This window comes from Populus nigra, chromosome 12 (genome assembly GCF_951802175.1).
Source record: "Populus nigra chromosome 12, ddPopNigr1.1, whole genome shotgun sequence".
Taxonomy (NCBI): Eukaryota; Viridiplantae; Streptophyta; class Magnoliopsida; order Malpighiales; family Salicaceae; genus Populus; species Populus nigra.
In genome coordinates, this window is record NC_084863.1 from 9,713,929 (window position 1) to 9,741,152 (window position 27,224).

Consider the following 27,224-nt stretch of genomic DNA (forward strand, 5'->3'; position numbering starts at 1 on the left):
TATCGTACTATTTATTATATTATAGCATATACTAAAACATATTTATTTCGTGATCAATGGAATTTTATTTTTTTTCATTCTTGAAAATTCAAATTACAGACCATTTTGTCAAACATTACTGAGGAAAGATAAATTCAAAAATAAAAGACTAAAGTGTTAAATACGGAAATAAATAATAAGTAATCTAATATTCTAAAATGAGAATTGATGTGTAACAATAATTAATTGATAATTTGAGATTTCTTAATACAGAGTAGACTATGCTAAAATTTTAATAGAAATATCATCCATTTTATAAGAAATATATGTAATATTAAAAACTAGAAAATGATAAACAAAATAATAATGTAAGGTTTTGACTTAATCCAGTAGTGATTGTATGTAAATACATGGAATTAACATGAAGAAAGATTGAATGTAAATATTGAGAATGCTATACAACAACCTGGAATCCCTGAATCATTATTGGCTGCCATTTGCTTTTTCATGTTCATGTGTAGAAACTTGATATTTTGTTAGTTCTCTTTCAAGAATAAGACAAGGAAGATCATAGGAATTTGGTCCTTTTAAAAAGTTTGCTTTTTTCCATGTTATAATTACCAACAATAACATCAATGTAAAAATCGATATTCTAATAAAACTTTACATTTGTCTTGGTTTTATTACATTTGAACACCAATGAACTAAAGAAGGGAGTTTGTTAGAAATCAGAACCTTTTCAACCTAGATGGAAAGACTTAGGACTAGGTTTAGAATAAAATTATTTCTATGCTTTTTCTTTACTATAATGGACAATCTTGTTTATTTGTGTACTTTCTGACAATTCCAACAACATAATTTGAACTTGTTTTTTAATGAAATCTATTTTTTTTTTCTCATCTTAATACAGTAATTTCTAAATAAATAAAAAATTTGGACAATTTATGAACAAAACTACTCATTCAATTTAAACAACTAGATGTATTAAATTAACAACTCAAATCTTTATTATAATAGAGAAAAATACTTCTAAGTTGTATTATGATAAATAGTCTAATTAAATCTAAAATGTAGTCCATATGCACTAGAGTATTTTCCTTACGATCTCCAAGTTGATCCTTTAGCTTTTTTATGAGTATCATTTTCCACTATCTTTTTTATGGAGGGTTAATATCTTTTTAAATATCAACCATTAATTGATTGAGAATGTAACTTTTCATATTGGTTTGCTAGATGATATAGATCTATGTTTAGAACTTTGATAATAATGTGCAGACCCTCTTAGTTTGGAGACCGTTGGTAAGATTTTAGGTCTTTATGGTTAAATAGTAGTATGGTCTTCCATACCAGATCATCTACTAAGAAACTCTTTTATCAAACATATTTGTTGTATGCTTACTCAACTTTTTTCTTATGATAAATGATCTAATACAACATGTCTCACTTCATCTCACTACTTTAACTCTGTCAGCATAACATTATGTTGTTTTTCTAAGCAATTGTACCATGAGCTCCTATATGCTATCATTATGACCATATGTCTAGGTGAATGGTGAGGTTTCTAAAATACTTTTTTTTTTTTTGTGAATTCCTATATGCTTATAGTGCTTTTGTTAAGGCATCGTATCAAGTTTTAAAATTGTTTCTTACGAGATGTTTGTTTGATGGAAAGTGATTTTCTAAAAACTATTTTCTAAATTTTTCTATGTTTGTTTGTCATTAGAAAAGTTAATTAACGGAAAACACTTTCCAGTCAAAGAAAAATTTGGTTTGGTTTCCAGGGAAGTGTTTTCCTTTTCTTTTGGGCGGAAAACACTTTCCGGAAGTTGTGGAAAAATTAAAAATATCATATTATTTGCTAATTATATCAAATTTAGTCCTCAAACTTTTGATTGTTATATGTATATTTTTTGTTTTGAATATTTTTTTTCAATTTCATCCTTTATAATTTAATTTTTATATTAACTTTGGTCCTCATTTTTGTAATTATTATTTGCTTTTCCTTTATTATTTTTTAATTGAAATTTTTTATCTATCAAATTTGGTTATTCTTTTGATTGTTACTTATTTTATTTGAAATAATTTTATGAAATTGTAATTATTATTATTTTAATTTCTTCAACTTTCAATTTTTTTATTTGTTAGATGTGATCTCTATTATTTTGATTATTATTTATTTTATTTGAGATAATTTATGAAATTATATTTTTTTTTCAATTTCATTCTCATTCAACTTTTTAATTTGTAAGATTTGTTTCTCATTATTTTAATAAAATTGAAAAAAAATTAATAATTAATAATTTATTTTCCAACTCATTTTCCATAACATATCAAATACTGAAAAATATTTTTCAATTTATTTTTCATTACAATTCCAAACATCGAAAAATAATTTATTTTTCCAGAATTCACTTTTCAAAAAAAAAATTACTTTCTAACAAACAAATAGAACTTTAATATTATGGATAATCGTTAATTCGACTTGCTCATTAACTTAGGCACAATGAGGAGTAGAATAAGTAAATTTAAATTCATATTCTTATACAAATTCTTTATATATTTCCTAGTAAATATTGATTCATAATCTGTTATGTTAATATGTTATGATCGATTTTAGAAGTCTAAGCCTATGAGTGATTTATTCATTGATGAATATGATCATTTTATCTTGATTGAGTAATTGATTCAAAGAAGAGGGGTTTTTATTCGTGAAAAATATCATTGTATCGTGAAAAATATAATAACTTTAAATTCGTGATTTGTAGCAAAACTCTCGAGAATTTCTATCTTATGCCGAGACTAGATCGAGTCGTGATTATAGCTATAACTTGCAAATGAATGTTAAAAGAATAATGGAAAGCAAAACGTTACTACTTTTTTTTTAAATGCGAAAGTTAATAGTCAATTATTCGAATAACATGATGTTGCTATCACTTTCGGCATAAATGACGAATTGGTATAATCTAGAAAACAATGAGTCGAGAGCTCCAAGAGAAAAAACCCACGCTAGTTACGTTTCCATATGGTCATCACAAGTCTTAAAAGAAACAATTTCTTGCAAAATTGACACGTATTTATAAAACTTCTTTATTTGTTTACCAAAAAAAAGAAATTTGTAATTGCATCCTAAGTTTATATATATATTAGCTATTAAATTCAAATATTCCTCGCATTTTTCGAAATGGGTCATTTTATAAATTCCTATTAGCATCTTCCACCAGATTTGTATTTTTTATGCAATAAAAGTTGTGGTTGCTTTTCAAAATGTTTTTTACTCAGAAATATATTAAAATAATATTTTTTTTATTTTTTAAAAATTATTTTTAATATCAGCACATCAAAATGATTTAAAAACACCAAAAGAAAAATATTAATTTGAAATAAAAAAAATTAAATTTTTTTAAAAGCGCTTTTGAAACACAAAAACAAACAGAGAATTTAAAAAATAATAGATGGAAAAGTTAGTGACATTAACAACAGGACTTGATGGAGAATTGTCTAAAACATTTGTGACCGAATTGGTAGAATCTACAAATTTAGGATTCAATTGAAAATAAATAAATAAATTGAGAATTCCCCGAGATGTTCTTTTGCGTGTATTGCCTGCCTGCCCAAGTGACGGATATAAAACAAGATATGGCTGGATGGGAGAATAATGTCACGTGGATTAGCTGAGGAGGAAAATAAAAAGGAGATAAAAAATAGTATATCCATCTATGCACTATGCACGCTTTCAATCGTCAGCTAGTCTAGTGACTCCCTTTCAAAGTAAGCCTTACACTTTCAATAGTCCGCTAGTGACTCACATGGGCACGTCATGTGTGTGAGATAAAATAAAATTAATTAGTCCACATTATTCAACATCGTTCATGGCAATATTTATTTTCAGCGACTGCTTGAATAGATGAATCCCAAGACGACTCCTATATTTTATTTTATTTTATTATTAACATATACTAAAAGACATTGGGATTTAAATACTTTATCCTTTTACAATTTATTTTTAAGATTTTTTTAATTTTATTATTTAGTATTGAATTTAATAGATATTTTAACTTATTTTCTATAGAGTTATCCCAATTTTATGACTCGAGTTTAACAGGTTAACCCGGGTTAACTCAACTTATTTTTCTGTTCTTTTTTTTTAATTTTTTTTCTTAACTTCATCTTTCAACATTGGGTTGATTGAGAATTTAGTTTCATATCTTTTTTATCTGCTTTTTATAGAGTTATTATGGTTTCACAACCCATGTTGCGGGTTAGTCCGATTGTCTCAAGTTTGTTTTCTTTTTTAATTTTTTTTCAATCTTATCTTTCAATATTGGGTTAATTAAAAATTATACTTCATAATTTATTTTGGTTTGTTATCTATGAGGTTATTTTAATCTTATGACTCGGGTCATGAATTTGTTTGGTGGGCTCGGGTTGACTCGATGGTTTTTTCATGTTTTTTTTTAATTTTATCATTTAATATTAAGTTGATTAAGAATTGAGTTTCATAATTTGTTTTAATTTACTTTTTATATGGTTACCTTGGTTTCATAATTAATATTTTGTAGGTTAATGTAGGTTGACTAAACTTATTTTTTTAATTGAATATTATTTTTAATTTTATCATTTAATATTTGATTGATTAAAAATTAAATTTAATATTTTTTTATTTTTTTATAAAATTATTAAAATCTCATAATTTAAATTAAAGATTTAATATGTTAATCTAAATTGATAATTATCTAGTTTTTTACTAATAGTAGAATCACCTTTAAAAAGCACCACCTTTAAAAAGCACTTACGTGCCTTAAGCAATGAATTGTATAATATATATATATATATATATATATATATATATATATATATATATATATATATATGCTATAAACACTTAAAAAAAAACAATTTCTTGAATACACATTATTAATCATTGAAGCAACAAGATCCATGGACAAATTTCATATTAAAAAAATTAATTTCCCTTGGAAAAACAATATTAAAAAACATTGTTAACTAGAATAATATAATAATAGTTTTACCATCCATCTACAAAATCTAATACTAGTTTCCAAGAACATTAAAATCTTTTGACAAGACCCATTAGTTATTAACAAATTTATCAGAAAAATATAAGTTTTTCTCTTTCTTGATCATATAATGAAACGATCAAAATACTATTAAAAGCAAAAAAAATTTAAATCTAGTATCAAGGTGTAATTTTGTATTTTTACAATGATTTTTTTGATTATTATAATGTCAACTGAGGGACTATTTGGTATTTTATCAAATATAAAAAAATAATAAAGAATTATAATATAATTTGGTTCTTATTCTTCTTAATTTTTTTTCTTTGTTAATGTGATTTTTCTTTTCAATTTTATCTTTCAATAAAAAAAATTCTTTTTAATTTTTATATCAATTTTAATTCTCATTCTTTTAGTCTTTTTGCTAAATTGATTTTTCATTTTAATTTCATTCTTCGATCCAGTATAAAATTTATTTTATTTTTAATTTTAATTTTCATTCTTTCAATCGTTATTTTTATAATCCTTTTGTATAATTAAAATTAAATTTTTAGATAAGATGCTTTGGGTCTAATGACTTGAATCACAAGTTTAAAAAGTTAAATTTTTTACTTAAAAACATTTGCTTTATTTTTTTATCGAATTATTACAGTCTCATAACATAAGCCGTAAATTTGATGAGATATCCCGAGTTAGCTCAGCTCTGATTACTAGTATTATAAATTTGTCATGCTAACTCAGATTGACTATAACCATATTTTTTTATCCAGTTTTATTATTTTATATTTAATAGGTTGTGAATTGAGTTGGATCATTTGTTTTTTTTTAAATATTTTTTTTCAGGTTATCTTAATGATTGTTTTTAATTCATTTCCTGTAATTCATTTCTCAACATTAAAGTAAATAATTCTCATTAATTAATTAATTAAGACAATACAAAGAAGGCGTGGCATTGGATCCTAACATCAGGCACCCCCAACACAAAGCAGAGAGAGACTGAAGACGTACGTGAAGAAGAAGGTAGTGTCAAACTGTTCAAAAAAAAGGGAAGAAATTAGAACTCCCAATCTCACAAGGGGGTAGGGGTCGTACGTAGAGGATAAGAAAGCCATTTTCTTTCCATAATTCCTCCTACATACGCTCTCTGCTTTGTCTTTTCCCTTCCTCACAATTGCCCCTCCTCCTTTCTCTCTGTGTTTGTACAGCTTATAAAATAAATAAATATTATCTTTGAACAACCCCCATCTTCTCTCTTTCATCCTCTCCTCCGAAAACCGCACTTTTCTTCTTTTTATGTCTGGAACTAGAATGTTGCGGAGATGCAGGAAACTCAAGGATGCAACGAATCCTCTGTTGCTCTCTTCCCGTTTCGAAACCCCGGTCCGCTTCTCAAGAGGAATCTCCACGCACTTGAACTACTTGAACATCGGGTGTAACCGCCGGAAGGAATCATTGATCGGAATCCAAGAGCGCTACAAGTGGGAGAATTCTAAGGACGACAGCAATGTTCGGAAAATTAGGGCAGAAGCGAATTGCCCGAGGTGCTCTAAACACATGGATGTACTCTTCTCCAATCGGAGTTTCGTATTTAGTAATAATTCTAATCTTGATCATCATCATCATCATCATCATCATTTGAGTCGCAATAATGATACTGCTAATAATAATACTAATAATACTACAACTGCTGATACTGGCGCTTGTAATGGAAATGGGCATAATAATAATTATCAGGCTGTGAATTTCTGTCCTAATTGTAAGACAGCCTATTATTTTAGGCCGGATAAGATTGCGCCGTTACAAGGCAGTTTTGTTGAGATTGGTAGGATTAATAATAAGGGGAATGGGAGAAATGGGAATAAGGGAGGTAAGGAAGGGAGTAATGGTGTTGAAGAGGGGGCGGATTATGCCAATGTTACTAATACTATTAATAATAGGTTAAGGGTGTCGTTTTGGGAGACGTTGAGGTCGTATGGAGGGGATCCGCCGGAGAATTGGCCTCAGGGGATTCCTCCTCCGCCACCCCCGGGTGGGAATGGGTTGGCTGTGCATACGCCTCCTGGTCCGCCGTTTGCTCCGGGGGTTAGCGTGGTTAGGGCTTTTAAGCCAGGTGGAGAAAAGAGTGGAGGTGGTGGTGGGAATGGAGGTGGTGAGAAGAATGGTGCTGGATGGGGTGGGTCAAATTTGGGGAAGGAATTGCCGACGCCAAAGGAGATTTGCAAAGGTCTTGATAAGTTTGTTATTGGACAAGACAGAGCAAAAAAGGTTTGCTTTTTTTTTAACTACATTTCGTTCATATTTGGGTTTTTGATCTCGCTAGCTGGTATTCGGTTGCAATCAGTTTCTGAGTTTCGATGCTTGTAAGTTTTTTGAATTATTAACAGATGTTTGTTGATTATGGTTTATCATTGTGTGTCAAAGATTTCACACTGGTATTTGGGTACTTATGAAGGCTGTCCTGTTAGAGTTTTTGTTGCATTGTATTTAGAAACCCTTTTCAAATTGTCTTGTCAAGTCAATCATCACCCCTTTATTCTTTCTTTTCATCTTGGATTGTTTTTGATGAATGTGTCATAGTTGTTTGTTTTCTGGGACATTGTCGACATGACTTTGTTAAGATGCTTGTTGTATCAGTTGTTTGAACCAACATAAGCGAAGTGCTCTGGTAAATTGAATATAGCATGTTGAAGATATCAAATGTTTCTGGTTTGGGGAACTGAGTGATAGAACATCATTTATTTAACAGACTACACTGTCAGTTTCCTGAAAGCTTGTTTTGGATTCATGCTTGACATAGCCTTGAGCAGCTTGTAGTCTTTTGAGAGTACTCAACAAGTGATTCATGTTTATGTTGTAGGTGCTTTCTGTGGCTGTCTACAACCATTATAAGAGGATTTACCATTCCTCCTTGCGGAAAGGGTTAGTTTCCAGTTACATTCTTGTCTTCTCATAATGCTGCTATTGAAATAATTGAACCATAGAATTGATAATGATTGGTGCTTTATTTCATTACCTTGAATAGCAACGTTTAGTATATTTTTAATTGGTTTACAAAAGTGGTCTCAGATTATCGCAGTTAATTGACTTGTGAAAGAATACTGAAGTGATGTATTCTAATACTAGGCCAGGAGCAGAATCAGGAACTTTGGAGGCTATAGATGATGAAGACAATGTGGAACTGGAAAAAAGCAATGTACTCTTGATGGGCCCAACTGGCTCAGGTAATGACTCTACACTTTCTCTATGTATTTCAAGTCCCTGTGACTTGCTGTGAAAATCAGTGCTTACCACATTGTTATTTTGTTAGTCCTGCTTTCAAGCTTCCGAATCTGAATTCTGGACTTCTGTTCTAACTTATATATGAAATAGGGAAGACATTGTTGGCAAAAACACTAGCACGCTTTGTGAATGTGCCATTTGTGATTGCTGATGCGACAACACTAACCCAGGCAAGTCTGCTTTGTATTGATATCTTACTTCAAAGACTAGAAATGCCTCATGGTTGTTTTTATTTCACAGTTGATATTGGACATTCACATAAAAAATTGAACTTTCACATTTAGGCAATCTTGAATAATCATATGATTTCTTTGTTTTCAACATGCCTGCATATTTGATGTCTTTCATTAAATCTAATCATGTTTTATTGAAAAGGGAAAATTGGCACCCTCATTGATGGAACTCATTTGTTTCTCTCATATCTTATTCTATCCACAAAAGGGAAGGAAGTCCTAGGGTAGTAATGTGTACTTATATCCAACTGTTCGAAGTAAAACTGCTGGGTGTCATTTTAGTTTCTTTTGTCTTGCTATGTATTTTTCCATGGTCACATGATTCTTGATCTTTCTCTCTGTACCTATTCGCAGGCTCATTACTGTTTAACTGAATGAGGCAACTAATTTTTGCAGGCTGGTTATGTTGGTGAAGATGTTGAATCAATATTGTATAAATTACTCTCGGTATATCTCACCTTTTATCTTTTAAACTTTTGTAAATTCTCGTTGTTGTTTCTTAGCCTTGGAGCTGCATTGTCTATGCATTTGGTGCCTTTTTGTAGAGGTTCAGTTTCACCAGTCCTGATTTAAGTGAATTTGTGTCTAATTGTGCCTTTGCTATACATTATAAGATACATGTATTTTCTTGACGGAGGAAGGAGGTTGCCAACGATAATTACTGTTCTTCAAAATAAATGCCTTTATGAGGCAGAGGAATTATCTCACTTAGGAAGCAGCAGTGGAATTCATCAAAGAACTTACTAGCTAGAATATTTGGTAATTATGGATTTTGATGTTAAACAGCCATGGACGCATTGTAGTTGTAGGAATTAACACTCTAGGTTCTAACCAAGGTTATCCTGGCCTATGAAAAAATGCTAGCTATTTTTTTAAAACAATAAAACTCTGATGAATAAGAGTCATCAAGGCAGTCACAGCAGCTTGTTAAGAAAAATTTGGATTTTTTGGTGGTAGTATTTGAACTTTTTAGGTTCGATTGTCTTAATTGCCGGGACCTTGAATACTTGAAATATTGTGATAAATAAAGAGGGGGAAAAGTAATTGCAATGCTGATTCATACAGGACCATTTATGTTTCTACTGAAAGGACATAATGGGAGACAAAATATTGAACTAATTTTATTGTTAACATTCTTGAATTTGTTAGTTGTCTGAGAAATTTTAACTCAATTAATGTTTGTTCGAAATTGTGTTCTCTTCATTTTTCCTACTGGAGGCTGGGGTTGCATTTAATGCTCAAAAACTCATTCTGGATGGGTTTGGGTAGACTTGTTCAGCTAACACTAGCATAATCCTGTTCCAGAATTGTTTTTGGGTGGGCATTGACTGGTTTCCATCTAGTAATCATGTTTCAGAATTTTGCAGCTCTTCCTCAATTAATCACAGTTCCAGTTTGATCGATTGTTACCTTCGATAAAAGTTTTAACTATTGTTTATGCACATGTACATGCAAGTCATTCAAGTTTTAACTATTGTTTATATTTTGTTTAAATATTCTTTCTTCCAGAAATTGAACTTATAGCATTGAAATCTACTGAAGTTGAGATTTTTTCCCTTCAAATTACATTTGTATAAAGTGCAATCAAAGCTATGATCTGTCCCTTTTAAGTGCACGTAGTTGTGTGCTTCAGTTCATGTGTTTATTTATGAGAGGAATAGCCCTTTCAGTTGTCTCTAATAATTTTTTCGGGTATTTCATGTATTCATTCATCTCGATCCCAAACTTTTGCTTTCGTGCATGAATTCAAAGAAGTCTAATGTGCATTGATTCAAAGAGACTTAACATGCTTTCCTCTATTGATGAACGCTACTATTTATCATTATTCAACATTTAACCATCTTTATGGGATAAAATTCTTTTTACTGGAATGTTGGCTGCAACTCATTATCAAGCATTTGAATTGTGTACTGACTATATATCTGATGGATGTTTATCCCAAACAGGGTTTGCCTGGAACTAACATTATAATTATGCTGAAGTGTCCTGTTGTAGCAAACTATTCTCTGTTAAGCAGGTGTTTTTTTTTTTATTTAAAAGTTTGATCAGTATAGTTTCTGTTCATGCTTGCTTCACATAATGATGTTTTATTTTGACGTAGCTCATTCCCAAACACATGCTCTCACAACTTATTAGCTGAATTTAATAAGAATGGAAAACCCCTTGACTTTTCTCATATTACAGAACTTACATAGATTTCCTTCTTGATTTTAGGCAGCTGAATTTAATGTGCAAGCAGCTCAACAAGGAATGGTCTACATTGATGAAGTTGATAAGATAACAAAGAAGGTTCTGTTAATTTTCCATCTTACCAATTAGTTTATGTAACATTCGATGTACACAATCTCTTAAGACTTAAATGTTGTGACAATTTTGCAGGCTGAGAGCTTAAACATAAGCAGGGATGTTTCTGGTGAGGGTGTCCAACAGGCATTATTGAAAATGCTGGAAGGAACTGTGAGTACATGAAACTATACTGCTTATCATTTGTTTACTAGATATCTTGCTACTGTTTCACCTCTGTGAGGCTGATTGCAGAAATTTTACTGAATGATTTGTATGAAATTGTACTTGTCCCATATGATATTCTTATTGTATTCTGGCTTCATTTAGTTGCTGTTTCTATAAAGATATTTGGATTCCTTACCAATTATGCTGATTATAATTTAAGATATCATGCTGGATATATCATACAAGTCAGAGGTGACATATTGCAATGTAATGAATCTTAAGTTAAATGTCATAAAGTTTTGAAAGAGTAAAAGGTATGCTGGATATATCATATAAGTCAGAGGTGACATATTGCAATTTAATGAATCTTAAATTAAATGTCATAAAGTTTTGAAAGAGTCAAAGGTAACCCTTCATAGAGACCAGTAGACTGGTGAACAGGAGTACTCTTTTGCAGATACCTTTAACAACAGCGTTAATTTGAAAGAGTGAATTGGAGATGGTGTAAGATGAAAGAGACCTTCGATGGAGTCCATAGGTGGACATTTAATGGGAAGACATTTTTCATTATAGGGATGAATTCCGTTTTTTATTATCGGAATGCTTGAATTGCAGGTTCAGCTCTTTTAGGAGAATGAAGTAATTTATTCACTTTTTGGACAGAAAGGGGTCAAACAAAAAGTTGGTTGATAATTTATGATCTTTCAGAAAGCTTCAGGGAGAATTTGAAGTTGAATTGCTGTTAACTTTCTGACAATAAGGGATTGAACTTTGGAAGTTGGTTTAGTAATCCAGTATGCTTGGAAACCACTGCTGAGCTTTAACTTCAAAATTTGTGGTAATTATGATGGTACTGTGCTCCTTTTTTAATTAAGAGGAAGTTCTGCTTTTCTGATGTCAAGATGATGCAGGATCTTAATATTCTGCTCCTAAACACTGAGGTTTACAGAAGTTATAGTTGGTTTTGGGTGTAACTAAAGAGATGTTTTGTAGTTTAGGTAGATTTTTTTAAGGATAATTATACTATTCAGGAAGTAAACAAATCAAGAACTAAAGATCTTCAGGAGAACTCGATTGGTAAAAGGAAAAGAAACCTAGAATCACACCAGGGATCCTAGAAATCACTCCTAGGTATTCTTAGGCATCGCACCTATCAAAGTTTGCTGAAATTTCTATAACATATATATTCCTTCCTTTAAAATTGGGATTATGAGTTCTATATATGGATAAGCCAATAAGGAGGTGACTTGTGGAGGTGTTTGAGGAGGTGCAGCATAGCTAGTGTTAGCTGGCCATTTAACTTCTTAATAGTGAAGTGGTGAAGTAGCTAACTAGATTTTACAAAATGACAAAATTACTTCAATGAAAACGAAAATTACAAACTGCCCTGTTAAAACCCCCAAATCCTACACTACTAGTTAACTAAAAATCTTATTTAGACAAGTTCTAGATGAGATTCTAGCCAAATAATGATGTTGATGCAGACAATACAAGAAGCAGAATTACTGTATTTCTATGTTGTTTTTGTAGACAAGGGTAATTCTGTAATAGTTTGATTCTAACAATGGTCAAAAAGTCTCCATTGCTTTGTTCATTTTTCTTTGTTGAATGGATTACTTGATTTTTAGAACGGAAAAGCTCTTTGAAAGTTTAACCTACTCAACTGCATTTTAAATCATACCTAACTATGACTAATCAGAATATAATCTGTTTAAATTACTATAACTAACTAGAATACAATTAATTTCAGTTAGTTTTTTTTATATCCTTTCCCAAAATTTAAAAAATCCATATCCTTCATTTTGTTTTTTCATAGAAAATCCATGGCCTTAAACTCTATTATTTACCATTTCTCTTTATGCCAATTCTCATCTTCCTTAATAATTTTAAAAGGAAAGACATAACAGGGTGTGATGCGTGATGTGTGCTCATTTTTTTGAAGTTGTGTTATAAAGGCGCCATGCATTAGAACAAAGTGGTGTGTATTGTAATCCATGTTTTAAATTATATTAAGAGTAGTTTTTACTTAACTAATTGAAAAAAGAAAGACATAATGCTACATTTAAATAAGGGATAGTTATAGAACCACGTAGAATTACCAGACTAAAATTAGAATGTTGGGACCAAAGTTAGTGGGTAATGGGGAGTTATGTTTTTTCCCTTGAACCTATATTTTTAGACTCGATGATAACAAGGAAAAGTAAAATGTGTTCTTAGGTATCCATTTATATTTGAAAATTTTAAAAGATCCCTCATGCCATCACCTATTCTCTAATGGTTAGGAAATTGAGAATTCAACGCTTTATCATGTTCCCTAAGGGCACAAGTTAGCCGAACCAAGTATTATATTATATATAATTGTTGCGTCAACAACTTAATGCTTTCATTGGCTTACAATTTAAATTATTATTTTTATCAAAATCACCTTTGTGATCAAAACTTATCATGGTTTCTTTGACATGGCAGTATAACTTCTTGCTTATCATATTCCACTTCTGTTTCGAAGCTAAGAAAGATGATTTATTATTCTGGATGTGAAAAACAAAAAAAAAAAACAAAACAGCATTGCACGATTTTGCTTTCTGCTAACTAAATCTTTTATGCTTCGCAACCCTCTGATTACATTATATTGAGGAGTTGGTACCCCTGAAAAAGAAATGAATTCTAATATGTTGACAGGTATTCAGGCATTTACAGTTTGCTATGCTACTGACATCATGCAATTCTATAATATTCCTAGCACATGGCAAGTCCTATGGTTTTAACTTTTCTTAGTTGACTAAGAAGAATTTTTCATCTGCATTTTACACTATAAGTCTTGCCCATAAAAACTTAATTTAGGTGACAAAAGACAAGGATTCAGTTGCCACATTTAACAGTGTTTTTCTTATAGTGGTTATCTGCAAACTGCAGGTACAAGTGTGAGTTTACTGATGGGTTTTTGTGAAACACAGGTTGCCATATAGGCTTTGCATGTTGCATTTTTTTCATTATTGTTTTCCTGTACCATATTTTTGTTGTTTTGAAATTTTAGTTACTGTTGCTGCAGCACTTTGTGAACAGTTTGCTGCAGAGGTTTACATGAAAATCTTTAGTGGTTGGATTTTTTTTCCCCAGAGATATTAAAGAGTGTGAAACTTGTAATAAAATTGCTAAAGCAGAACTTCCTGTTTCCAGATAGTAAATGTTCCTGAGAAGGGGGCAAGGAAGCATCCTCGGGGTGATAACATACAGGTATATGGTCTCAAAATGGTTCTCCTTTTCCTTTTTGTCCTTGAATTTTTTGTCATATGCAATGTGTCCTTTATGAGGTAGAGTCTACTGCTTGAGAAATGCTCATCCTAGAATCTTCTTATTTTTGTATTGCTGATAGCTTTTATTTTGTTGGAACCAGATTAAGCATTATCGTGCTCCAGATTTCTAACATAGCATCATTTTATTTATGCATTCCTTTCATCGAGCTCATGAATAATTTCTTTTATATTCTTTCCTCCCAAGTTGGAAAGATATTAAATGCTTGCTTAGATTTTTGGTTGGGACCTCTTATGTATTTGCAGCATCCTATTAATTCATATTTCAGAAAATTAATAATAACCAGCAACGATGTTGCCTTGTGAGGATTATTCACCATCATCATAATCAGAGAATTGGCACTATTTTTGTCTTGCTGCTGCCAAATTTAATCATAAATTCATATAAATGTTCTGCAGATAGATACAAAAAATATCCTCTTTATATGTGGTGGAGCATTTGTTGATCTTGAAAAGACCATTTCAGAGAGGTAATTATCTGCAAATATAGTTTTTGTCTGTTTCAGGTTATCTAATCTGAAAATATTTCGTGACATTTTATCAGACGACAAGATTCATCAATTGGATTTGGAGCACCTGTGCGTGCTAATATGAGAGCAGGTGGAGTAACCAATGCTGCAATCACTTCATCTTTGCTAGAATCTGTAAGAATGAAGACCTTCCTATGTTAGTGAAATGGGAGTTTAATATTTATAGAGGTTCTACCTTTCTATGTATTATTTCAAGTTTTCAACATAATTAATGATGTTAGTTGTTAAGCATGGAAGGAAGTTACTGGTGAAACCTTTCCTTAAAACTTGAAAAGTAAATTTTGCATTGTCAGGTTGAGAGTGCTGATCTTATTGCTTATGGCCTTATACCGGAGTTTATTGGACGCTTTCCAATATTAGTTAGTTTGGCAGCTCTAACTGAGGATCAACTTGTTAAGGTAATACTCTGTTATACTGGTATTTTTGTGTTTTTATTTTTTATTTTAATACGCCCTGTGCCAGTCTATATTTGTTATCATCCCATTTGGGCTGTTTGTGAATGACTAGGAACCTTTCAGAATGTGAGAGAATAATTAGCAACTGAATGTAGGAATTTATGATGTTACAAACATGTAAGAGGAGCAGTTACATTCAAACTCTAATTATTCACACTACTAGTATACTGAAAAGAAAAGAAATTTCTTTCAGCTCACTCAAGTTTGCTAATTTAGTTTGTGCTAGTAAGCCTCGTTTCTTTTTTACTCTGATTTTCATCATCGCCCTAAGAAGTTCAAGAGTGTCTTTTCTAAGATAGCAGTATATATTTCTGTAGCTAGGAAATTACTGACTTGACATTAATATTTGGGAAATTTTCTTTGGCTTGTAAAATTTCACCACCCATTTTGGTTTGATTAAAATGGAAACATTAGAACACCCCTGCCCTTCCAAATGCACACCTCAATCTGTGCTTATCATGTATTTTGCTTAATGCACTTAATATTCTTAGTTTCTCCTAGAAAGGAGCGCCGGATTTGAAGTTATAGTTTTCATTATAAAGCATGTTCTTGCTAACGTAAATTTCTGGGCTTCTCTTTACAGGTCCTCATGGAGCCGAGAAATGCCCTTGGTAAACAGTACAAGAAGTTGTTTAGCATGAATAACGTACGACTCTCTCTCTCTGATCATTTAGTAGTTAAATTCATTTGATTACTTTTGTGTAATGGTTATTTACCACTTGCATAATTCCAGGTGAAGCTACATTTTACTGATAAGGCACTAAGACTAATTGCGAAAAAGGCAATGGCTAAGAATACTGGTGCCAGGGGTTTAAGAGCCATACTTGAAAGCATTCTAACTGAAGCCATGTATGAGGTATGTGATTCCCCAAGGCTTATAAGTAGATATTATCCACCATCTCTATAAAGCATTTAAATATGGATATTGACATATTTAAAGGTTTTGTTACTTATTTGCTTCAGATCCCAGACATCAAAACAGGAAGTGATAGAGTAGATGCTGTTGTAATTGATGAGGAGTCTGTAGGTTCAGTGCATGCTCCTGGAAGTGGTGGGAAAATCCTGCGTGGAGATGGTGCATTGGAGCATTACCTAGCAGAATATAAGGTAAAGAATTTAGTGGTATGGTTTCAATTTATAGATTAGTCTACGACCATTGGTATGCTTTTATCTGAACTGTTTTGTGTTATTTAATAAATCATTATTGTGACAGGAACTGGCTGAGTAGAATCTGTTGGTTGAAAGTGACTTCTAACCACCCTTCTTACATTTAATCACCAGCTTCCTTGGTTTTCTTTTGAATAGTATTTTGCCTGTTGAACAATGGACTTTATCAGACAAATTATTGCTTAGTTTTTAATCGATATTATTTGGGATTATTCTGGTTGACATGTGTTTTTGTACTGTAAAAGACTACTAATTGAGCATTTCTTATTTATGTTATAGGACACTGTTGAGGCAGCTGATGGGGAGTTGCAGGACGCTGAATCAGAGGTTTCATCAAGAGCAATGAGCATGTAGCACTACTACAAAGATAACTGTTAACTTAAAGTTACAATTCCTCTTTTTATTTGTAAAAATCAAATTCATGATTGGATATAATAATCCCTTGTAAAACAGCATAGTTTCTGGTTGAAAAGTTAATTGGATAATAGGAAAAGTAAATGAGGAAAATACGTAGGACATTGTACAAAAGTTCTATTCATTCTCTTTAAGGAGACCTAATCTGTCAATTTTCAATTTTATTTCGTGTTTCCACATACGCATCTCCTTTCACTCCCCGCTGGCCATGCTCCATAGAAATCTAAAATCCAAGCCATCTAGTGGAGCTATGAATTATGATTTCATCATGTGCACTAACTTGCCTTGCAGAGAACTTGTCGTGGATAACTCCATGGAGGCTGGATTTCTGTCATGTTTCTATTTTCAGTAGCTGTGCATGGACACAGAAGAAGATTTTGAAGGTGCCTATGCCCTAATCAAGCCAAGAACTGATAAGATGAGTCAATGCTTATCCCAAGAGGTAATTATTCCTTAGATATATGACGTTCTGGCATGATGTCCGGTACGGCTTCTACCGGCAAAGGAGCTTGAAGTCTAAAGCGTTTGACCTTGTGTTTGTAAGAGGTATAGTTAAATGAAAACTGGTGTTCCTTTACTTGGAAATTCTGTCATTTTGACAGGGGGTTAGACCCCCAATCTTAATAAGTTGGTGTTCCATGAATGTCAGTTCAAGATGCACCAAAGGATCCTCCCCTGTCAGGATTCGTGGCCCTAGTTGATGCTATGTTCTGTTTTATTACCTCCTTCCTGCCCCCTAAGCTAATATTTTGAGAGTGTGGGATTCATATTTGTGCACTCCGATTTTCATGGCTCTGGTCTTCTGTTTTCACTATGCTTTCTCTCTAGCAAGTATCAAAACTAGTGAGAATCAAGATTTTGTTGTGTTTATTATTAAGCTCAATGTATACGCCAAACAGTGTTGGAGTGATGCACTGAGTCTTCACAACGGTTCTCCATTTCATGTATTTTGCTGGTGATTTTGAACCCGTATGATGTTGATAGGGATGGCATCAATGTTGAGATGTTCTATGGGTAAAGTCATAGTAATTTAACAACCATACTAATATTGTCTGTTTCGGAAAAGAATCAATGGAAAAAGAAACAATCTGAATTAATCACTGTATTTCTCAAAATAAACAGAAGAAAGAGAGAGAGGCTGATTTATTCAAGAGAGAGAGGCTGAATTCTTGAATAAGTCACTTGATTTATTCAAGAGAGAGAGGCTGTCCTTCACTCTTAGAGCTCCTAAAAAAAAATAAACAGAAGAAAGAGTCACTAGTTATTTGTCAAAGCGTCTGAAACAACTTTTTTTTTTTTCGCAACGAAAAAGATGTTTAAAGCTAAGATGTAAAATTCATTCTGTTTTGGTTGAAATAGCAGGTGTGTCTCATGTTATTTTTAAAAAATAGAATAAATTTCATCCTGTTCATATCTTAGATCATTCTGAATTTTTCTTCTAAATTTCCATCGATATATTTCAGGTTTATTCTGTTAGTTTTGTTCCAGATAAAAGTTTGATAAAACTAAAGTGTAATTTTATTATTAATTGAGTAAGATAAAGAGACTAAAGTGTATTGGACTTGGAGGTGGGATGATTTTTTTTCAAAGATACAACGTCTTTTAAATACAAACTATACATTTAAAAGCTAAAATAACATGTTTTTTTTTTTTTTTTCTCTAAAAGAAACACCACACTAAAAAATCTTCTAGGCTATACCTAAGGACCTATCTAAGGAAATAGATATCCAAAGGACCTCTTTCCTGTCTAGCTGAAGGAAAGGACACAATACAACTTAGTCCAGCAGCGACATGATTCTTCTTGGTTCTCTGAGCCAATAAATAAATTTAAGTTAACCATTGATGAGCGTTGCTTGAAATATAAGTTAGTTACCTGGAAAATATAAGGCAACATTCTACATTTCAATGTAGCAACAATTCGTTAAAGATAAGTTAAATTCAGGTAATAACTTTTATTGCTTGTATTTTTTAAATATAAATTCTGTTTTCATATCTATAACATTTGAATTTATTGATTTTTTATATTAATTAGTTGCATGGTGGAAGAAATTTAGCAATCATACTATAAAATATCAAAAGTTTGCATTAGTCAATATTAAATTACTTTTAAGTTAAAGTTCTTTTTAATCTCGACTACTTAGAAAAACTTTAAATTTTAAAATTACATTTAAATGCTTTATATTGTGATTATATTGTATAATTTGAATTAATTTATTTTTAGATTTAAAATGAAAACATGTATGTTGAAACATACACACTTACATAATACATGATCCTGAAACATAATGTCGAAATACTCTAGAATCAAAATTTATCATTCCAATAAGAAAAATAAAATGCCAACAGAATAAAATTGACTACCTTGATCTTGATTTAAAGTGAAGTTTGTTGGTGGAGTGGTTATTCATGTAATCTTCCTTTGAAGATAACAAAAGTTGTTATTATACTACCAAATTTGTTGAATTTCTTTTTTCATTTTTATCATTGCTTCAATTATGGGAAGGAAGGTGGAAAGATTCAAATACAAATAGAAAATAGATTCACTTGTTAAAATTAGATATATGAGATTTCTAGCTTAAAAAAGATTTCAAGATAATATAATTTTTTTAAAAAAATATTGAGAAAATGACTTCTTGAACTGTCCTAAATCAACTCTAGCTAAACTGTGAAATTGATGATCCAAGTTATGGATCCAATTAGATTAATAACTTCATCTTTTTGAAACAATTCTTGGTTTAATTATACCAAAAAACAGATACTTGCAGAAAAGTAACCAAATAAAATTTTAAAAACAAATATAATCAAGATGGGCTATAAAAAAAATGTTTGCTAATTTTATAAAAAAAAAACAACTACAATCTTATTTGAAAACAAATTAAAAATTAAATGATTTTTAATAAAATAATATCTAAAACATAAATGATATTCTTAATTAATAAAAGAAATAAATAAAATAATATAATTAATATATTTGAAAATAATTTTTTTAAAATAAAGTTAAAATAAATAAAAAATATTAAAAAAATCCTATGCATGCAGGTCTGGGTGCCCTATTGCTCCTGGTCCATCAAAAACTTGTCAGGTCGGCCCGCGCGACTTGGTCTTTTTTATTTTTATTTTAAAAAGGATGGATGAATATTGATTTTAGAAAATATAACAGACAACGTATTATTTGCATGCTCAATTTTCAACCACCGGAAAGGTAGCTGGAAAATCTAAAAGACTTAAAAAGCCTAAAAGAAGGGATAAATTAGGGCTTTATCTAAGATTCTAAAACTTTTTTTTTAAAAGTTTCTCAATTAATTTAAGAATGCAAAAATTCCCACAATATTCAAAAATAATTTTATCTTTTTAATTTTGACAATAAGAACAATTAATCAAAGCATAAGTAAATTGAGATAGATTGAGAGAGATAAACACACTAATTTTTGTAATGGTTTGGACAACCCCCTTCTCCACTCCTCAAATCTTTATTCAAGTATTCACTATTACACAAAATACTCTTAAAGGGAGAGACCTTAACAATTACACAATTTTTTTACTCAATTCTTTTACGGGCTTAGGAACCAAACTTTTATCATAATCTTGTTATGGGTTCATGATTCAAAACCAATCATTTTACAGGCTAATGATCAAATCTAACTTAACAATCTTTCTTAAGAAAAAGACTAGAACCTCTATCTGGCTTATAACCAAATAAATAACCAAGTGATTTTAAGTGCCACTTATACTTTCACAAATTATATATCTCTAACAAGAGAATAATCACACCTTGCTCAAGAAAAGATTACAAAGATTAAGCTCATGTATTTATGAAAATGTAATATAACTCAAAAAGGTTAAAGAGAGATTTTGATGCAATTAAGATTTTAAGTTTTTTCAAGAGAATGATTAAAGCTTTTTAGAATAAGAGAAATCCAAAGCATCAAGATCTAAGATATAAAGATATTGAAAAGTTAAGAGTCTTACATGAAAGCAAATGATTATTTATAGGAAAACCCCATTCCTAGCCATTATTAATCAAAGGAAAAGGGAGAAGAAATTCTTGACATTTAATGTCACACATTCATATTTTTATATATATTTTAATGAAAAAAATAAAAATAAAAATATACTAATAATATGCTTGGTTGAAAATAAACTTTAAATAAGTTTTATACGAAGAACATATCAACAAACATGATGAATTCCATGAAAAAAATCAATCAAAAAGTCCAAGAAAAAAACAAAGTGAAGACTTAAATTAAATGTTCATTCTAGTGCTCATCTTAACCTTTATATTCTACTTGATAACACAATTAAAATGAACTCACACACTTCACTTTGCATGCATTAAAGAATTGATAAATAATATGATATAATTTAAGATAGACGGTTCTAAGAATTCACTAAGGTTAATCCATTAAAACTAGAATTTTACAGGTACTAGTTCATCGTTTGATATGACCAAATGAACTAGTTGACCGCTCATTTATTAGTGATGAACACTTGTAAATTCTTTAGAAACTGGTTGATTAATTAGCTTGACCAATTTGAACCGGGAGACAATTTGAGTTGTTAATGGGATTATAACAGCTATCAATGATTAGTTTTTCTTAGAAACATATATGTAGCTTATATAATTGCAAAATCAGAGAGGTATTCCAAACATATATTATCTATTCGAAGAGTAGAAACACTTCAAAATCATCAATTACTCTAATTGATGCTATTAAACCTTCATAATCTAGCACAAGAGTATTCAATCTTATTCTCACTAAATTTAAACACCTTCCAAACCTTGTAAGTGCTATCTTATGAGATATAAATATATTAGAACTTTCAAGTGTATTATCTACTCTATTAAGAGACTTGGTTGTGATACCAAAATCACCCTTATAAACTTTTGAGAGTTAGGTAAAAACTCTTGGTATTGATGAAGTAATTTTACCAAGAAAAGATCTTGAAAATGGTACATCTTCAAGTGGAAAAAATCTTGAAGATGACATATCTTTAAGTTGCGTAGAAATTTTGAAGAGAAAATATCTTCAAGTGGTGTATAAATCTTGGTGTGGATTCATCAAGTGGCTATTGTACTCTTGAACTAAGACTAGTGAAGGAATACAATACTGAAGTACAGGTTAGTATTTGAGATGTGAATGCAGGCTTGCCAAACCATGTTAAAAACTAGTTTTCATATTCTCTTCCTTATCTATTTACTTTAAATACTTTAATTATATTGTTGATTATTGTGTTTACTTAAGTAATTTGTGTTATTTGTACAAATTAATCATACACCCAATTCATGCCCCTCTTAAGTGTTAAGTTGTCTTAATAATTGAACAACAATTATGAGGTATTTTTAGAAAGAAAAGAATTGTTGCAAAAGCATGCTAAAAAATGAGTTTGCATCTTAGCTAAAATAGCTCTTGAATGTTTAGTAAACTTGTTCCAAAATAGATATAAAACTTTTAGTGTGATAAAAAAGTGCAAGACATAATTGACCAAATATATATTATACGTTTAAAAGTATTTTAGTGATAAATACCACAACATGATAAAATAATTTTTCATAAGGTATTTTTCACTATGTATTAATTTTGGCAATGAAAATATTTTTGTATGAGAATTTGAAAATAAAATATGTAAGGATGAAAATAATTTTTGTGATGCCAAATTAAATCCCATAAAGATTTGATTACATATATATTAAGCTTAGACATCTTCAAGCCTATATAGCATCCAAGGAGTTTATATAACATTCAAACGATATGTAGAAATCCCTACAACATTAAATTCTTGGACAAGCATATTAAATCAATTAATTGTTGTTATCATCAAAACAAATAAGCCATATGTGATTAATATCTCAAGGCTAATAATCTTCTCGTTTTGATGATGACAAACAATAACAAGTAATAAATAGATAAATACACCAAATAAAATTATGTTCCTCCTATCACAAGCAATATGTGTTAATATGCATCATTAATAAATAAAGCTCGTCTTATAATATGGAGATCTAAACAAACCCAAAGGGTCATAAGAAAACCAAGAAAAGATTGAAAAGCATAAAATGGCTAAAAAACTCTAGATTAAAGGTGAAAATTTTTTAAAAAGTAAAAAAGTAAAAATTTTAAAAATATATATTTTAGGGCAACAAATGGATAAGCAGTTTGAAAGTAGCAAAAATAGATTGAAGCGGGACTTAATCACACAAATTAGATGAAATTGAGAAGTTTAGGAATTCAATTGTACCAATAGAAGGCTTAACTAGAGAAGAACATTGAAGATTAGGGCTTAGTTGTGGAAAAATGTTGAAGATTATGATGAATCTATAAAACTTGGGACTTAATTGAACTTTTGATATTCTTGATTGGCTTAGTTGCAGGTTTAATTGGAAGAAAAATCAAGTTTGGAATTCAATTTAACCAAAATTAGAAGTTCTAGAACCCAATTGAACTTTGGTTTGGCTTAATCAATTCCATCAGGGATACAATTAAAAAAAATCAAAGTTTAAGAGTCAATTTAGGTCAAAATTACAAGAATTAAAAGTTCAAGGATAAAATTAAAAAATTACAAAATCAAAAACTAAAGTGTAAAAGGCGCCAAAAACTAAGGGTCTAATTAAAAATTCCAAAGGGGTATGGTTGAGATGATTTCCAAGGATGAAAACTAATTGAGGGTTTAATAATGGAGTTTTAAGAGACAGGAGACCAAAATTGAATTGAAAAAGATTGAAAACCTTAATTAACTTAGAGTTAAAATCTTTAATGAAACAATGAGTTTTGAGTAAAATAGTGGGCAATAAAGAGAATTATGTCATTTTGATTGTGTTAAAAAAATAAGTCGTTTATATGCCGTTCATCTCTCAAATAACCTTATGAAGCCTGGTCGAGTTCACACTTTTTGAGCCATTGTTCACCCTAATCTTTGAATCAATCCATATTAAAACTAGTACATTCAATGACCTTGATATCCCATTGCACAACTAGAATTTTTTAATTTATCAACAAAATATTTGTTTATGGTTAGACATTGAATTTGTCAGGATGAATTTTACCGACGGGCTCATAGACAGTTACTGTTCATAAAAAAAACTTCTTGGACTAAAAAAATTTATTTTAAGTATTTTTCACACATCCCATAATCGGGAAAAAAAACATATAATCTCAAATCAACCTTTACTTTATAAAAAGAATCCCTAGTCTCGATCAACTTTTTCTAGCAAAATGCTTAAAAATACCTAAATAAAATTCTTCTCGTCAAATAAAATCTATTGACAACAATATCAACTAACCAGCAATTTTCCCTCTTTTCCCTTATTTTTCAAGGACTCAATCATCTCTCAAAATTTAAAGAATGAAATATAAACAAAATAAAATTTTAGACCACAAACTAAAATATTAGAACTAAAAGGATTAAAAAAAAAGTCAACAGAGAATATATGAACAAACTAAATTTTTTCGCACAAATTTTAAAAAATACATGCAATTTTTTTTCTTTTTGTTAGTTTAGTCTTTTTTTCTATTAATTGTGTATTTATGCTTAAAATTAAAACTTTATCTTATTAAATTTTCCTCTAATCAAGTTTGAAAATCTAATAAAAACCTTTAATCCTCAAGATCATTTAAATAGAAGAAATAATTTAAAAAACACACCACAAAACAACACATGCAAGGATGCAACAAAAGAGGTTTGATGACAAACGAAAAGAGAAAAAAAAACCCTACAATCCGCGATGAAAATGAAGAGTGTGTACAGTACAACGGTACAAGTAAAACCACCATAACATTTAATTTATTTTGAAATTATTATTATTATTATTATTATTGTTATTATTATATATAGAGGTTTGTACTTGAGACATTTTATGAGAAGGGCGAAATAATACCAGTTGAGCTATGGCTCGTTGGCAAAAATTATGTAGTTTACAATATATTTATTGAAGGAGGAGCCACAAACTGAACTAAGCTACATAGACTTGAAGAGATTAGACTTGAAGAGATTATTACTCAAAGTTATAGTGCTTGTCTACACCAACTGCAACATCCCAAGTGCAGCTCATTCCTTTTGGGAACTCAACCAAATCACCGGCAGTAATCTCAACAGGCTCTTCTGCCCCATCAGGATACACCTTTACTTTGCCTTCCAGAAGATAGCATGTCTCTTTGGCAGAATATGTCCATGGAAATTTGCTGGGAGGGCAACCCCACCTGTAAAAAATTGTACACAATCAACATCCAAATGTAGGAATTTCTATTGATACGTGGAAAACCTTCTTTTCCTTTTTTCTCCCCTCTTCTTTCAGTATGTGCAACTATTGCAACTCATCAAATTCCAAAGTTCTTTAGAGTATTCATCTTAAACCAAAAAGCACAAGCACATTGTTCTAAAGATCTAAAATTAAAATATAAACTACTTCATATCTTTTAACCACATGAAAGGTTCCCAACACAAGCCAAGTGCATAATGGTGTGGAAGCATGCGTGTTGCAATATGTAGTTGTGTGTTTGTGCTTGTTTTAAGATCAACACACAGAGTGTGTACTTATATCACATTTAATTGCTCCAGAAAAAGAAAACATACGAATGGGAAAATCCAATCAGAGCTTCCATACACGCAGAGATTCAGGTTTATGCAGAACATACAATAAAAAAATTCACAAGATTCCAGGAAAACCAACATCCAAACACCAAACGATCCAATCATCTTCCCAGCACAGAGGGATCAGTTTTGAGAATGGCCATTTAGAAAAAGAAGTAAGCAGTACAAGTGAGGTTGGTTCTCAAGATATTGAGGGTGCAGAAGGTGGGATCACTCCTAAAAGCAAGATTAATCTTATATATGAGAACAAGTATCCAATAAACTTGGATGACTTCCGTTAGCAAAAGATAGATATCCAGGAAATAGGAATTTGAATAGACAGAAACCTTGCCATGCCCCCAAGGAAAAACAAAGAACAGGAGCATGGCCGACTCACAGTTTAGGTAAATTCTTTGGTCATTTCGTTAGTTTTTAAGGGCCCCTCAAAGTTTATTTGTGATGGGATTTGCCTAACAGCACTCCAAAGTGAACACCAGACTTAAATGAACAATTCAAGAGACAAACTTGCTTCTTTAAAGGGGCCAGCTTTCGGAAGCAAAGCTTATTCCTTTCACACATAATGCGCATTGATCACCTTCCTTTTTTTCTTTTTTCTTTTTTGACATTGAGCGATCATTTTCTTTGCACAAGTGTATTGCTGGGAATCAAGTTTCAAAAACACCATAATTCCCCACCACAGCTCCAAGATTATTGCTTTGATTTAAAACAAATGCGCAGTTGAAGAACAATGAACCAAACAATATCATTGAACCATTCATTGGAAGGGTTAAATGCTATCAATTATAGATCTAGATTTAAACGAGAAACTGCAAGCCTACACCTCTTTTTAACATCAAATTGGTACATAATTTTACGTATAAATAAGTTTCATGGATAATATAGTTTGGAAATTCTATTATTTCCTAAATCTGAAACTTTAACTTCTCATACATAAGGTTAATGGATAATTATACAAAAAAATGGTACATACACCCGTTACAGAAAACGTAGCGATGAAAGCAAAACAAAAACTAAAACTTTAGCTGCAAATTCAAAACAAAGGTATGGAAACAGATCGAGGGCTATAGAGTTACTTACTTGGGCCACTTGCGGACACCAAGTTCAGTAAGTTTGGACTCCGGAGGATTCCTAACAACCTTAATTCCAGACTTCTCAATAGTCAAGGTCTCTGCTTTTACTATTGGTTTTGCCATACGCCTCAAGCCCACCTTTGTTCCTCTTCTTGCTCTTGAAAAAGGAGGAGAAGCACCAAAAGATATAGATGAGTCGATACGTTGTTGACCCTTTTGGTTTTGAGGACCGAGCCTAGACTGGTTCAACAATATTAGTAAACTGGTGCTGCTGCCACTCGCACATGCCATTTCGTTTTTCTATTACTCTAGTGGTTTCTCGGTGGAAAGTGCCGAAGGGGTCTGGAGAGGGTTGATTGATTTTTTCCATGGCTGGTCTCAGTCCCATTTCATTATGGGCCACTCATCCATCATCTTTCGGTTTACCCATCAGTTTTCCATTATTTCTTAAGGCTCGCAATTTTTGCATCAACTTTCTTTTCACTTTCGCGGATTTTAATTTTTTTTTGTTCCCAATAAATTTTGTTTTTAATCAGCCCTTTTGTAACTGCAAGTTTTTTGTTTCAAATAATTCTATGGTAAACTCTAAAAGAATTTCAAAAATTTCGGGCATTATATCATTGTATTTGATTTGATGAGTTTTACATCAGCACGTATTTTTGGCACTATAATATTATAAAAATGTATATTTATAATTAAAACCAAATTTAAATTGTACTATAATCCTAAAAATC

At 30.9% G+C, this 27,224-nt stretch overlaps 2 protein-coding genes across 3 annotated transcripts; one reads left to right on the top strand and one right to left on the bottom strand.

Moving 5' to 3' along the window:
- Positions 1-5,982: 5,982 nt before the first annotated feature.
- On the top strand, positions 5,983-16,998 carry LOC133669785 (CLP protease regulatory subunit CLPX3, mitochondrial). 2 transcript variants are annotated; one of them, XR_009833969.1, is made up of 15 exons: positions 5,983-7,259; positions 7,852-7,913; positions 8,118-8,215; positions 8,364-8,443; positions 8,903-8,953; positions 10,721-10,795; positions 10,886-10,963; positions 14,135-14,191; positions 14,668-14,738; positions 14,813-14,912; positions 15,092-15,196; positions 15,837-15,899; positions 15,987-16,109; positions 16,194-16,360; positions 16,700-16,998. XR_009833969.1 is itself a non-coding variant. In XM_062090064.1 (15 exons), the coding sequence occupies exons 1-15, from the start codon at positions 6,288-6,290 to the stop codon at positions 16,772-16,774; spliced, it is 2,154 nt and encodes a 717-aa protein (XP_061946048.1). In that variant the 5' UTR covers positions 5,988-6,287; the 3' UTR covers positions 16,775-16,998. The 2 variants fall into 2 exon arrangements, 1 of the variants encoding a protein (XP_061946048.1); XM_062090064.1 differs by having other exon boundaries at positions 5,988-7,259; positions 16,217-16,360.
- A 7,609-nt stretch (positions 16,999-24,607) lies between these two features.
- LOC133669162 (uncharacterized) lies at positions 24,608-26,884 on the bottom strand. The gene is made up of 2 exons (XM_062089202.1): positions 26,498-26,884; positions 24,608-25,029 (listed from the first exon to the last, which is right to left on the bottom strand). Exons 1-2 carry the CDS (start codon positions 26,779-26,781, stop codon positions 24,825-24,827), a joined length of 489 nt encoding a protein of 162 aa, XP_061945186.1. The 5' UTR covers positions 26,782-26,884; the 3' UTR covers positions 24,608-24,824.
- Between the last annotated feature and the right edge of the window lie 340 nt (positions 26,885-27,224).

Coding starts and splice junctions, on each gene's coding strand:
- LOC133669785 (XM_062090064.1), top strand. CDS start 6,288: ATGTCTGGAACTAGAATGTTGCGGAGATGCAGGAAACTCAAGGATGCA. Junction 7,914..8,117: donor CATTCCTCCTTGCGGAAAGG/GTTAGTTTCCAG, acceptor TTCTAATACTAG/GCCAGGAGCAGAATCAGGAA. Junction 10,964..14,134: donor TGAAAATGCTGGAAGGAACT/GTGAGTACATGA, acceptor TCCTGTTTCCAG/ATAGTAAATGTTCCTGAGAA.
- LOC133669162 (XM_062089202.1), bottom strand. CDS start 26,781: ATGGCATGTGCGAGTGGCAGCAGCACCAGTTTACTAATATTGTTGAAC. Junction 25,030..26,497: donor GGTGTCCGCAAGTGGCCCAA/GTAAGTAACTCT, acceptor AATTTTTTACAG/GTGGGGTTGCCCTCCCAGCA.